This window comes from Canis lupus, chromosome 4 (assembly GCF_003254725.2).
Source record: "Canis lupus dingo isolate Sandy chromosome 4, ASM325472v2, whole genome shotgun sequence".
Classification (NCBI taxonomy): domain Eukaryota; kingdom Metazoa; phylum Chordata; class Mammalia; order Carnivora; family Canidae; genus Canis; species Canis lupus.
In genome coordinates, this window is record NC_064246.1 from 68,725,952 (window position 1) to 68,738,094 (window position 12,143).

At 37.4% G+C, this 12,143-nt stretch overlaps 1 protein-coding gene across 6 annotated transcripts in view; it reads left to right on the plus strand.

The window, feature by feature from the left end:
- Positions 1-12,143, plus strand: part of C6 (complement C6) — a 94,945-nt gene that overhangs the window by 58,999 nt on the left and 23,803 nt on the right. For all 6 annotated transcript variants that reach the window (XM_025436437.3, XM_025436439.3, XM_049109297.1 and 3 more), the window contains 2 exons: positions 267-507; positions 5,770-5,892. In XM_025436437.3, the coding sequence (XP_025292222.1) occupies positions 267-507; positions 5,770-5,892 (364 nt within the window). The remainder of the gene's footprint in view (positions 1-266; positions 508-5,769; positions 5,893-12,143) is intronic.

Genomic DNA, 12,143 nt, shown 5'->3' on the forward strand with positions numbered 1-12,143 from the left:
ATCTGTCTACCAAACCTATGCCTCAGCCACAGAGTTTACATTACTGAGATAATCTCATTTGTTCAGGACTTTGAGGAAATAAAATGAAAATTCTAATTTTGTGTGTGAGCACGTGCCATAGAGAGTTAAAGTTGTTAGTGTGCTATGGTTGGGATGAAGCTAGTGATAAATAGATAACATTTAAATGCTTGACACTTCAAGCTTTCATTACCTTTAATTATCTTGTTTTCTTTTTTTTTTCCCCCTCTTTTCTCCTCTCCATTTAGGATTCTAGTTTTACTAGGATCCATAAAGTGATAGAAGTTTTAAACTTCACAATGAAAACTAAAGATCTGCAGCTTTCTGACGTCTTTTTGAAAGCACTTAACCACCTGCCTCTAGAATACAACTTTGCCTTGTATAGCCGGATATTCGATGACTTTGGAACTCACTATTATACCTCTGGCTCCCTGGGTGGTGTGTATGACCTCCTCTACCAATATAGTGCTGAGGAACTCAGGAACTCAGGTAGGTTTTCTGCAGTCACCACCCCCTCCCCAACCCATTTTTCTGATTAGATTACATGCAATTCATTTTTCTCTTATTCTATCATTTTAATTCTTCTTTATTGACTTTTAGACCCCACTTTATATCCAAAATGATAGGGAGAACAGCCAAAAGGTACATATTCAAGTAAACAAAAATAGAAAATTAGGACCAAAAAAGAAGAAAAAGTAAATATACTTAACCTCTTTGATTGGACATTAGATTTGTTTCTGTATTTCCTGACATCTAGAAACATCATAAGCTACTCTGTAGTGGTAACTTAAAAGACAGATGCATGCTACTATCTCAAGAAAAATGAAATTTGTTCTGGAACTAAACTCTAAAAAATAATTTACCTATAGCAATTTTATAGGAGATAATACATTTTATAGAACAATAATTATAACAAATTTGCTAGTAGTCTTTTTCTTTTAATGATTTTTTAAGTAAAAGCCAAGGGCATAAGATAAAAGAATAGTTAAGGACTCGACTAGGGACTAAATGTGGGTTAGATATGCACCAACTGGTGATAAAACTTGAAACTGGATGAGAAGCACTCTTTCAAGGAAAGTTTGCAACTTTATATTTTGGGATATAATTAAGGACTTTTTCTGCTTACATGTAAAATAACAATATAAACCTTGGTTTATAAATAAATCTTGGTTTCTTAACTATTAACTTAAATTGCCAATATTAGTTATTATTACAGCTTAAGCACCTTGGATAAATTTGCTTTCAGACTCCTTTTGTGAAATGACACAGGGCCCTTGTAATGATTCTATTACGTGTCTCTTAAGGTCACGGTTAGGAAACTGTATGGTAACCAGAACTTAACTAACCAATTGCCCCAGATAAATAAGAATTCTTGATCCTGTAATTTTATACAAAAGAAATCAGGGGGTGCCTGTGTGGTGCAGCCCATTGAGTGGCCAACTCTTGGTTTTGGCTCAGGTTATGATCTCAGGGTCCTGGGATCATGTCCCACGACCAGCTCTGCACTCAGCCTGGAGTCTGCTTCAGGATTCTCTCTCTCTCCTTCTGCCCCTCCCCCCACCTTCTCCCTCCCTCTCTCTCTCTCTCTCTCTCTCCTCTATCATAGAAATAAATATATCTTTAAAAAAAAAAAAGAAATCAGGAATTTGTTTAAAAAGACAATATCAAGCCAACCCTGGGTCAACAGAGTATCAGGCCCTCTGTTCTTACATCTCATGATGGTAAATACTAATGGTTAATGTGGCTGCTCTGAGTTATTCCAGACTTTAAGTGACCAGATATCCCTCATGATCTGCTTTCCTAAGAGCAAAGACAGGATAAATGTCTTTGAGAAGGACCCTCAGGAAGAGGCCCCCCCCCCCAAATTTTTATCTGACAGAGTTACTGAAATCCAAAAGATTTATGCTGTGGTAGGCTTACCATATTGCCTAATTCTTATGTTCCATTTCAGTTATCCTTTCCACTGGAGCATTATTTGTATGATGAATTTGATATTGCTTGCCATGAGAATGCCACGTTAATACTGAGCAAAAATGGTTGGGGGAAATTTCTGGCCCTTGATTGGTTTTTGTCTCACCCCTAGGATGAAATTATTTTGGTCACTTACTGCTGTAGCCCAGAAAATAATTTCTCACTTGATCAACTATATTCATCATGCATTCAGAGCAAAGCCTCTAAAGGCTTAGAGATCAGGTCAGTTAAAGAACTATTTGAATCTTTAATTAACCTTCCAGCATTTTAATGGTTGAAGACCCATGACCAAAATGAAGTGATGAGCTATACTTTCCTACTAAAACATTCTCACCTTCCATCTCTTTCTCTATAGAGGTAGAAACAGATGTATATAATAAGGGAAAGAAAGGGAATGTGAGATATGATAGGAAACTAGAAATATATGACCATATACACTTACATCTTCATATACACACATAATATATATATAAAACATTTATATACACTGTATAATGTGTATATATATGTTCAATTAAATATATTTCTATATTTAATATATGTAATACATATTCTTATATTCAATAAGTATATATGTATTTATATCTGAGTCACAATAATAATATCGTGCACAGTTTTAATCATGGTTAAGATGAAGCACATCCAGACAGAAATATATTTCAATAAAATGGAATTCTCTGCTGGGTATGCTTACCTGTTTTTGCCTGCTCTCTAGATGAATATATATTCAGGCCTCCTCCTCTTTTTCCATTTCTTCTCCCTTTGTTTAGCCATAAAACTAGAGTATAGGCTTAGTTTTTATTTGCTTTATTCAATAGAATTGTATCCCTTGTCATTAATTTCAAAAACATAACCTGAATATTTCATGGTACCTTTTCTCCCCCAAGAAGAGGAAGACAAAATTAAATTGCTTTTTATTTGCATCCTTCATTTACTCCTCTATTGTTCCATGTCCCATAGTCAATTTAAAACCTTGAATAGAAGTTGACATTGCTTCAGTGTGCTAGGTGAAAAGAATTTCAGAAATATGGTAAAAACATTAAACAATTAAGATATCATAATATGCAAGATAGTAATTTTAAACTCTTTTTGTTGAGAACTCATTTCTTACTCTGAACTGGAAGAGAACAATTATAGCCCCCATCATTTATCTCTATGACATTTTTGACTAACACTGTTGACCTTTGCCCAGTCAGAGTAGCTCAGGATATTTCTGAAATACTTGTCTCTGTGCCACATCAGAGGGACATGCAGGTTTGAGAGGCCAAGTGTTGCATCACTCAGCAACTGGGTAGAGGTCAGGAAGCAAGCTACAGGACATGCAGGGGAAGAAAGGCTTATACAGAAAATCACTGATAAAGCCTTGATATTTTAATCACTGCATGACTGACACCATGGTTCTTATAAGGGATTCATCGTTCAAATCTTTAAACATTCTCTGTTAGCCCTCGGAAAATGAAATTAACCAAGTTGATAGTCAATTAATTATGTTATAGTTAATGAATTGGATGCATAAAATTTAATTTTTACTTATAAATAATAAAAACCTAATGAGAAAATTAAAAAAGGATGGTAACTATGCACTATAGATGCATTAAATTCCTAACATGACCAAAGCATTTGACCGACCTACTTATTAGAACATTACCAGAAGAAAATGACTCATATTTATTCAGCCTCACCAAAAAAGAAACTAGACCTTTTTGGGGGGGGGGGGGGTTTAAAGATGCATAGTAAACATAAGGACTTCAAACTAAGACTTTTCACTACCAACTTATAATGCATCTCTTCAACTGTGTCAAACTATTGAAAATACTGTGAAGTAGGAAGACCCCAGCCCCTTCTACTTGGCCTCATTTCTCAGTGATCTGTGGGTTTAGAGTTCAGTTTCAGCATCACACCCAAACTGTGCCTCAAGCTCTAAAAACAGTCCTTTGCTGATTGTAATCTACAGCCCTAAATATCGGTATTTGATTAACTACTTTGCTTTGAGGTGCCTAGGAGCAGATAGTAACAACTCTATCTCTCCTGTGCATGTGTTTTGCAAGGCCATCTTTAACTAAACATCAAAAAAACAGAACTCTTATGTCAACCATACTTCAATTTACATAAGTTACATTAAAAACAAAACCAAATCTGGATTCTAACTTTGGTATCTCAGGTGGCAGGTCAGGAGGCTTAGGAAACTGTTAGGAAAAAGGAAACTGATTCTTTTCAAATTACCCCAGATGGGCAGCACCACCTCAGCCTACAAAGAGCCACACCTGTTTCCCTACACTGTGTCCCACTTAATCCCTGATGTCACATCGATTTAGATGTCATTGAGAATACAGGCAAGGATGGTGGTAGAAAAGAGTGACTCAAATGCCAAATTCTTTAACAAATGATGCTTAGAAGTTTGGTAAAAGACAAGAACAATGAAGACTAAAGATGTTAGAACTGAATGATCTGAGCCTTAAAGCATCAGGGTTTTGACAAGACTTGTAAACCTAGAGAGTCATCCAATGGCAGCACTGGGAAGCTGAGAAGATACCAACCCCAGCTATCCAAGGCTGGGAGTGAGGCAGTGTCCACCTCCCTTGGAGACAGCAGGAGAAACAAGGAGTACAGGCTTGTTTGAAGATAAGGAAGACAACAGTTAATGAGGACACTGAGAAGAGTTCATAGATCTGGAAGTCAGAATTCTGGAGAGAAAACAAAGTTGTGGAGAGATACAGGTAGAATGAGCAGCTGAGTCAGGGGGACAAGTATGAGAATGACTGTTCAGAGAAGGAGGGATGACCAACAAGATTTCCTTTTTAGGTGATGACCAGGAGTAAATGAGGTGGACTTGAGGCGGGAGAGCTAGGCTCTTGCCTCACAGAGTCAAAGAATGAATCTCGTGGGAGAAGGAGAGTGAGTAAAGCAATAGAGTTTTATTAAGTGAGGATACAGAGAAAGCTCTCAGGAGTGAGAGGGGTCCCAGTGGGGTTGCCAGTGTGGGCAACTTTTATTTATAACTTTTATTTAGAACTTCCCAGGAAAAATAAAAAATTTTTTAAAAAAATAGAACTTACCAGGGAGCCTGTGGCCTTATCATTCTTGTGATGTCCTGGTTCCAGTAAGTACTGGTGATTACATCTTTAATGGCTTCCTTTTGGGTCTGGTGATTCTTTGTTCGTCACAGGCGACTGTCAAGAAAACAAAAACAAAAAAATATCCTCTCCACCCACACTTAGGGCAGGGTTGTCTAGTGTGTTCCTAATTTCTGGTTTCCTTTCATCTCAGCATTTTGGGCAATTCCATGAGTGTGATCCCATAGCCCCCCCATCTCTCCCTACCTAGCACCACCTACTCAGTGAGAAGCCTTACTCAGACTCAGGCCTCACAATATCAGCTATGACCCAGAAAGAAGGCATGACAGGGGTACACAGACAACATGTGTTCATCTCTTGATCTGCAGGTATTACAGTGGCCATGACCAGTAGGACAGGCAGGCTTTGAGGCTCATAGTGTGTAGGCAACAGGGGAGAGGCCAACATGAGCCCCCTTATATTTGCTTCTTAGGGCCAATGTTGAAGGGAGGGACTCATAATTCTTCCTCTGTTCAGGATCATCCCAGGGCCTGAAAGGGACTGAATCTGTAGGTGAAAGCTATTAATCATCCCAGCTTACAGGAATTGGAAAAGATGGAGCTGATAGAGTATCTGGAGCTCCCAAGTGCTCAGATCCTCACGCCCCTCTTCTCTCAATCCTCAGTGGTACATTCTCAGGATGTTTTATTTGTACCCCACTTCCTAGGTTTAACAGAGAAAGAAATCCAAAACTGTGTCTCGACTGAAACAAAGAAAAGTGTGCTTTTTTTTTCGAAAAAAGAAGTGGAACACAGGTGTACCACTAACAAGATGTCCAAGAAATACGAAGGTAAGAGTATTCTCTTAGCAACGTAGCCTGTCCTGAGATTGCAGTGATTTCAGTACCATATTATACTTGACTGTGCTATTTTTAACTTTCCTCTATTTCATTTACCTACCTCACAGCCGTTTGTGTGGTGATGGTGGGTTGGGGGGGTGGGTGGGCAGGAGGAGGAGAGAGTGGAAATAAAATATCATTAGCACTACTTAAAAGGGAAATAACTAAGGTTTTTGTAATCTCATACTTGGTTGTTTTACATTTATTGATTCTTCCCATGGGCTGAACTCAATATTAGGCATTGTGATGTTGGTTGTCGAGAAGGCCTATCAAGGAGCTTACAAGCTATATGAATAAGCAACCATTAAAAATACAGACTGCTAAGAGACTAAGAGAGATATATAAAAGCTCCAGCAACAATGCCAGAAACCTCAGTATTGTCTTCAATTTCTCCCTCTTTCTAGCCTCCACATCCAATAAGTAATCACTCTACATCCTTGATATTTTTCCCAGTGACCCCCATCTCTTCATTTCTACCAGCATGTCCTCTGTTCATTATTTCCAACCTGGATTACCACAGAAGCCTCCTAACTGTCCCCTTGCCTCTCCCATTGCCTTCTGCCAATCTATTCAACACATATTCTGTGACAGGAAACTTTTCCAAGGTGAACCTTATGGTGCGATTCTCATGCCTTAAACATGTCATGGCCTTAAAGAAAATTCCTATCTTTCTCTCTCTCTCTCTCTCTCTCTGCTTAGCTAAACTAGAGACTCCTAAATAAGTTATGCTCTCTCTCGTGCCTTGCCATTATAAATAACTCCTTCCTCTGTGTAATGTTCTCTTGTTCCCTGACTGCCTTACTGATTGCTACTCATTCTGCTAACAATGAAGGGAAGCAGAATCACCGAAACTCCTAAAATATGAAGCTCATATTCTCCTGGAGAGACAGATAAGGAACAAACAAAAATATTTACTATAATAATAAATAGATAATTTTGAATATCGGAGCATACAGATCATCTACATGTATATGCCCATGTTAAGCGTAAGCAAAATAAGAAGAATTGATTTGACAACTATGCATTCATGTTATAGCAAAAAAAGGAAAAAGGAAAAGTGAACATGCATAACAGATGAATAGCCTAGTAATATAAACCAAAGAATGGTTATAGGTTCTATACCAGTTTCTCAAACAATAAATAAATTTAATAAGAATGTGAATTCAATAAATCAAGTGTCCAGAGACAAAAAGATCATAAGAATTAATTGAAAAGGTAGATTTCAAAGCTAAGTTACAAAGATAAACGAACACTGAAAAATATCACCATTATAGTTCTAAATAAATTAGATACTGCAAGAACAAAATATAATTGCCTGAAAATAAAACCAAGACAGTTAATCACATGTAGGACGGACTTCAAGTAATTCATAATAAATGCAGAGAAAAATTTGGATATTAACAGTTACTAAGGAAAATCTAATGAAAATGGAATGACAAATGTAATTTAATCTGTGAGAATTTGTGTTCCTGAAATAGAGATCCCAAGAACTCAAACAGGAAAACTGTTAAGAAAAAAACAAAACAAAATACAGCTATTTATGAATACATCCCTGCCTGAAATAAAGGAAGAAATTTGTTTTGATTACATGCATTAGAAATACTGTTCAAATATACAACTTCAAGACAAAACATAGTTAATTTACTAAATACAAAGATTTTATTTTTTTTAAGATTTTATTTGTTTGAGAGAGAGAGAGAGAGGCAGAGACACAGGCAGAGGCTAGAAATAGGCTCCATGCAGGGAGCCCGATGTGGGACTTGATCCCAGGTCTCCAGGATCATGGCCCAGGCTAAAGGCAGCGCTAAACCACTGAGCCACTTGGGCTGCCCAATACAAAGATTTCAAAAATAAATTCTTCAGGTACCTTGAATGACCGAACAAATCTCCTACAGAACAACAAAAACAAAATCTGGCCTCTGACTTCTTCATAGCTAAATTCAATGCTATAAGATAATAATGACCACAAATCTCTGAGAGAGGGGGGAAAAAGTAATTTCCTATATGAAGGTAACAGGAAGACATCTAAAAATGTGAGAGAATTCTGAGAATATACATTCTTGGGTACTTACTGAAAAAGAAAAAAAACCTGCTTAATTATAAAATCCATCCATCAAAGAGATGAGAAAATGTCAAATAAGGACACTGCAAAGTCAGAGACTGTTAGAATGGTCTCCAAACTGGTTTTGCAATTATTATTATTATTTTTTAAATTATTCATTGTTACCCATTGTTACATTGCTATTGCTAATACCCCTGAACTGGGTGAACTCTCCACGCAGAAATGAAAGGTTTCTAGGGGATGTAGTAATTTCTAAACCTACAGAATGGAGTCCAATCTTTTTGGCTTCTCATCCATATCCTCTCTGTTTTGCTGTTTGCTCTTCCCCTACCTGCACCTTCAACTTCAACTCAAGCAGATGTCCATATGCACTGTCTCCAGAACATGGCACATCTGCCCCTCATTCCAGGTCTTTGCCCATGCTGGGAGGGCATTGCCCCCCACCATGACTTAGCTCTGCCTCAAAGTCTTTTCATAGTGCCACCCTCCCTAAGTGCCTAAGATTGCAGAATTCTTCCCCTGCCCTAACTCAGGAATCACAAATTGCTGTACCACTCTGTACCACTTAGCCAAACTATTTTCTTGGTCTTTTTGTGTACCTTTCTTTCCCTTCTCTACCTTCCCTTCTTATCTTTCTTCCTTCCTTTTTTATGGCTCTATAATTTTGCTAGTATTATTTATGTACCTGTTTTGTCTCCTCATTGAGAGTCTAAGTCCTTCAAATACAAAAGGCATATTTTATATTTCTCTCAGTCTTCAGTACCTGGCATATAGCAGATTCTCAATAAATGTTTATTAATCATGATGAAAATTTACCTAAAATCAAACCACATTTAAGAATAAAGCACACATGAACACACAATTTCTAGAGACATATAAACTACCAAAACTGAAACAGGAAGAAATAAAAAATCTGAACAGACCCATAACCAGCAAGGAAATTGAAGCAGTCATCAAAAACTTCCCAACAGATGAGTCCAGGGCCAGATGGCTTCCCAGGGCAATTCTACCAAACATTTAAAGAAGAAATAATACCTATTCTACTGAAGTTGTTTCAAAAAATAGAAATGGAAGGAAAACTTCCAGACTCATTCCATAAAGCCAGCATTACCTTGATCCCAAAACCAGACAAAGACCCCACCAAAAAAGGAGAATATCCAATATCCCTGGTGAACATGGATGCCAAAATTCTCACCGAAATACTAGCCAATAGGATCTAACAGTACTCTAAAAGGATTAGTCACCACAACCAAGTGGGATTTATTCCTGGGCTGCAAGTGTGGTTCAACATCCACAAATCAATCAATGTGATGCACCACATTTATAATAAGGACAAGAACCATACAATCCTCTCAATAGATGCAGAAAAAGCATTTGACAAAGCACAGCATCCTTTCTTGATGAAAACTCTTCACAGTGTTGGGATAGAGGCAATATACGTTGATATCATAAAAGCCATATATGAAAGCCCACAGTAATATCATTCTCAAACTGAGAGTTTTTCCCCTAGGATCAGGAACACAGGAAGGATGTCCACTATCACCACTGCTATTCAAAATAGTACTAGAAGTCTTAGCCTCAGCAATCAGACAACAAAAGAACAAAAATAAATAAAAGGCATCTAAACTGGCAAAGAAGAAGTTAAACTGTCACTCTTTGCAGATGACATGATACTCTATATGGAAAACCCAAAAAATCCAAATTTCTAGAACTCATGCAGGAATTCAGCAAACTGGCAGGATATAAAATCAATGCACATAAATCAGTTGCATTTCTATACACTTACAATGTGACAGAAAGAAATTAAAGAGTCAATCCCATTTACAATTGCATCTAAAACCATAAGATACCTAAGAGTAAACCTAACCAAAGAGGCAAAAGTATGTACTTAGAAAACTATAGAACACTCATGAAAGAAATTGAAGAAGACACAAATAAATGGAAAAACATTCCATGATCATGGGTCGTAAGAACAAATATTGCTAAAATGTCTATGCTACCTAGAGCAATCTATACATTCAGTGCAACCCCTATCAAAATACCATCAACTTATTTCACAGAGTTGGAACAAATAATCCTAAAATTTATATTTAACCAGAAAAGACCCTGAATAGCCAAAGGATTGTTGAAAAAAGAAAACTAAAACTGGTGGCATCACAATTCCAGAGTTCAAACTCTATTACAAAGCTGTAATCATCAAGGGAGTACAGTACTGGAACAAAAACAGACATATAGATCAATGGAACAGAATAGAGAATCCAGAAATGGATGCTCAACTAATTTTTGACAAAGCAGGAAAAAAAAAAGACTGTCTCCTCAACAAATGGTGTTGGGAAAATTGAACAGCCACATGTAGAAGAATGAAACTGGACCATTTCCTCACTCATACACAAAAATAGACTCAAAAATGGAAGAAAGACCTAAATGTGAGACAGAAATCCATCAAAATCCTAGAGGAGAACACAGGCAGCAATCTCTGTGACTTCAGCCACAGCAGCTTCTTGCTAGACACACCTCCAAAGGCAAAGGAAACAAAGGCAAAAATGAACTATTGGGACTTCATCAAGATAAAAAGCTTTTGCACAGGAAAAGAAACAGTCAACAAAACCAAAAGGCAAAAAAAAAACAAAAAACAAAAAAAAAAAACAAAAGGCAACCCACAGAATGGGAGAAGATATTTGCAAATGACACATCCGATAAAGGGCTAGTATTCAAAATCTATAAAGAATTTATCAAACTCAACACCCAAAGAACAAATAATCCAATCAAGAAATGGGCAGAAGACATTGAACAGAAACATCTCCAAAGAAGACATACAAATGGCCAACAATCACATGAAAAAATGCTCAATGTCACTTGGCATCAAGGAAATACAAAACAAAACCACAATGAGATACCACCTCACACAAGTCAGAATGGCTAAAAAATAACAAATCAGGAAACAACAGATGTTGGCAAGGATGGGGAGAAAGAGGAACCCTCTTACATCATTGGTGGGAATACAAACTGGTACAGCCACTCTGGAAAACAGTATGGAGGTTCTCAAACAGTTGAAAATAGAGCTACTCTATGACCCAGCAATTGCACTACTGGGTATTTACCCCAGAGATGCAAATGTAGTGATCCAAACGGGAACCTGCCCGTTAAGGTATATAGCAGCAATGTCCACAATAGCCAAGCTATGGAAAGAGCCCAGATGTCCATTGACAGATGAATGGATAAAGAAGATGTGGTACACATATACAATGGACTACTACTCAGCCATCAAAAAAACAATGAAATGCCATTTGCAACAATGTGGATGAATGTCATTGAGGATATTATGCTAAGTGAAATAAGTCAATCAGAGAAATACAATTGTATGATTTCACTCATAAATGGAATTAAAAAACAAAATAGAGGGGATCCCTGGGTGGCGCAGCGCTTTGGCGCCTGCCTTTGGCCCGGGGCACGATCCTGGAGACCCGGGATCGAATCCCACATCGGGCTCCCGGTGCATGGAGCCTGCTTCTCCCTCTGCCTGCGTCTCTCTCTCTCTCTCTCTCTCTCTCTCTCTCTCTCTCTGTGACCATCATAAATAAATAAAAATTAAAAACAAAAACAAAAAACAAAATAGAGGATCATAGGAGAATAGAGGAAAAAAATAAAACAAGATGGAATCAGAGAGGGAGACAAACCATAAGAAATCCTTAATCATAGGAAACAAATTGAGAGTCACTGGAGAAGAGAGGGGTAACAGATAGAATAACTAAGTGATGAACATTAAGGAGGGCATGTGATGTAATAAGGACTGGGATTATATAAGATAATGAATCACTGACCTCTACCTCTGAAACCAATAAGACATTATATGCTAATTGAATTTAAATAAACTTTTGAAACAATAAAGTTTTTCAAAAGAGTAAAGCACACACAAGAGCATAATTTGTCTGTTTCTAATCCTGAACTCATTTAATCAAATGAACTCCAAACTTTTTATTTTATTTATTTATTTTTTTAATTGTATTTATTTATTCATGAAAGACACAGAGAGGGAGAGATAGGCAGAGACACAGGCAGAGGGAGAGGCAGGCTCCATGCAGGGAGCCTGATGTGGGACTCGATCCCGGGATTCCAGGACCATACCCTGAGCCGAAGGCAG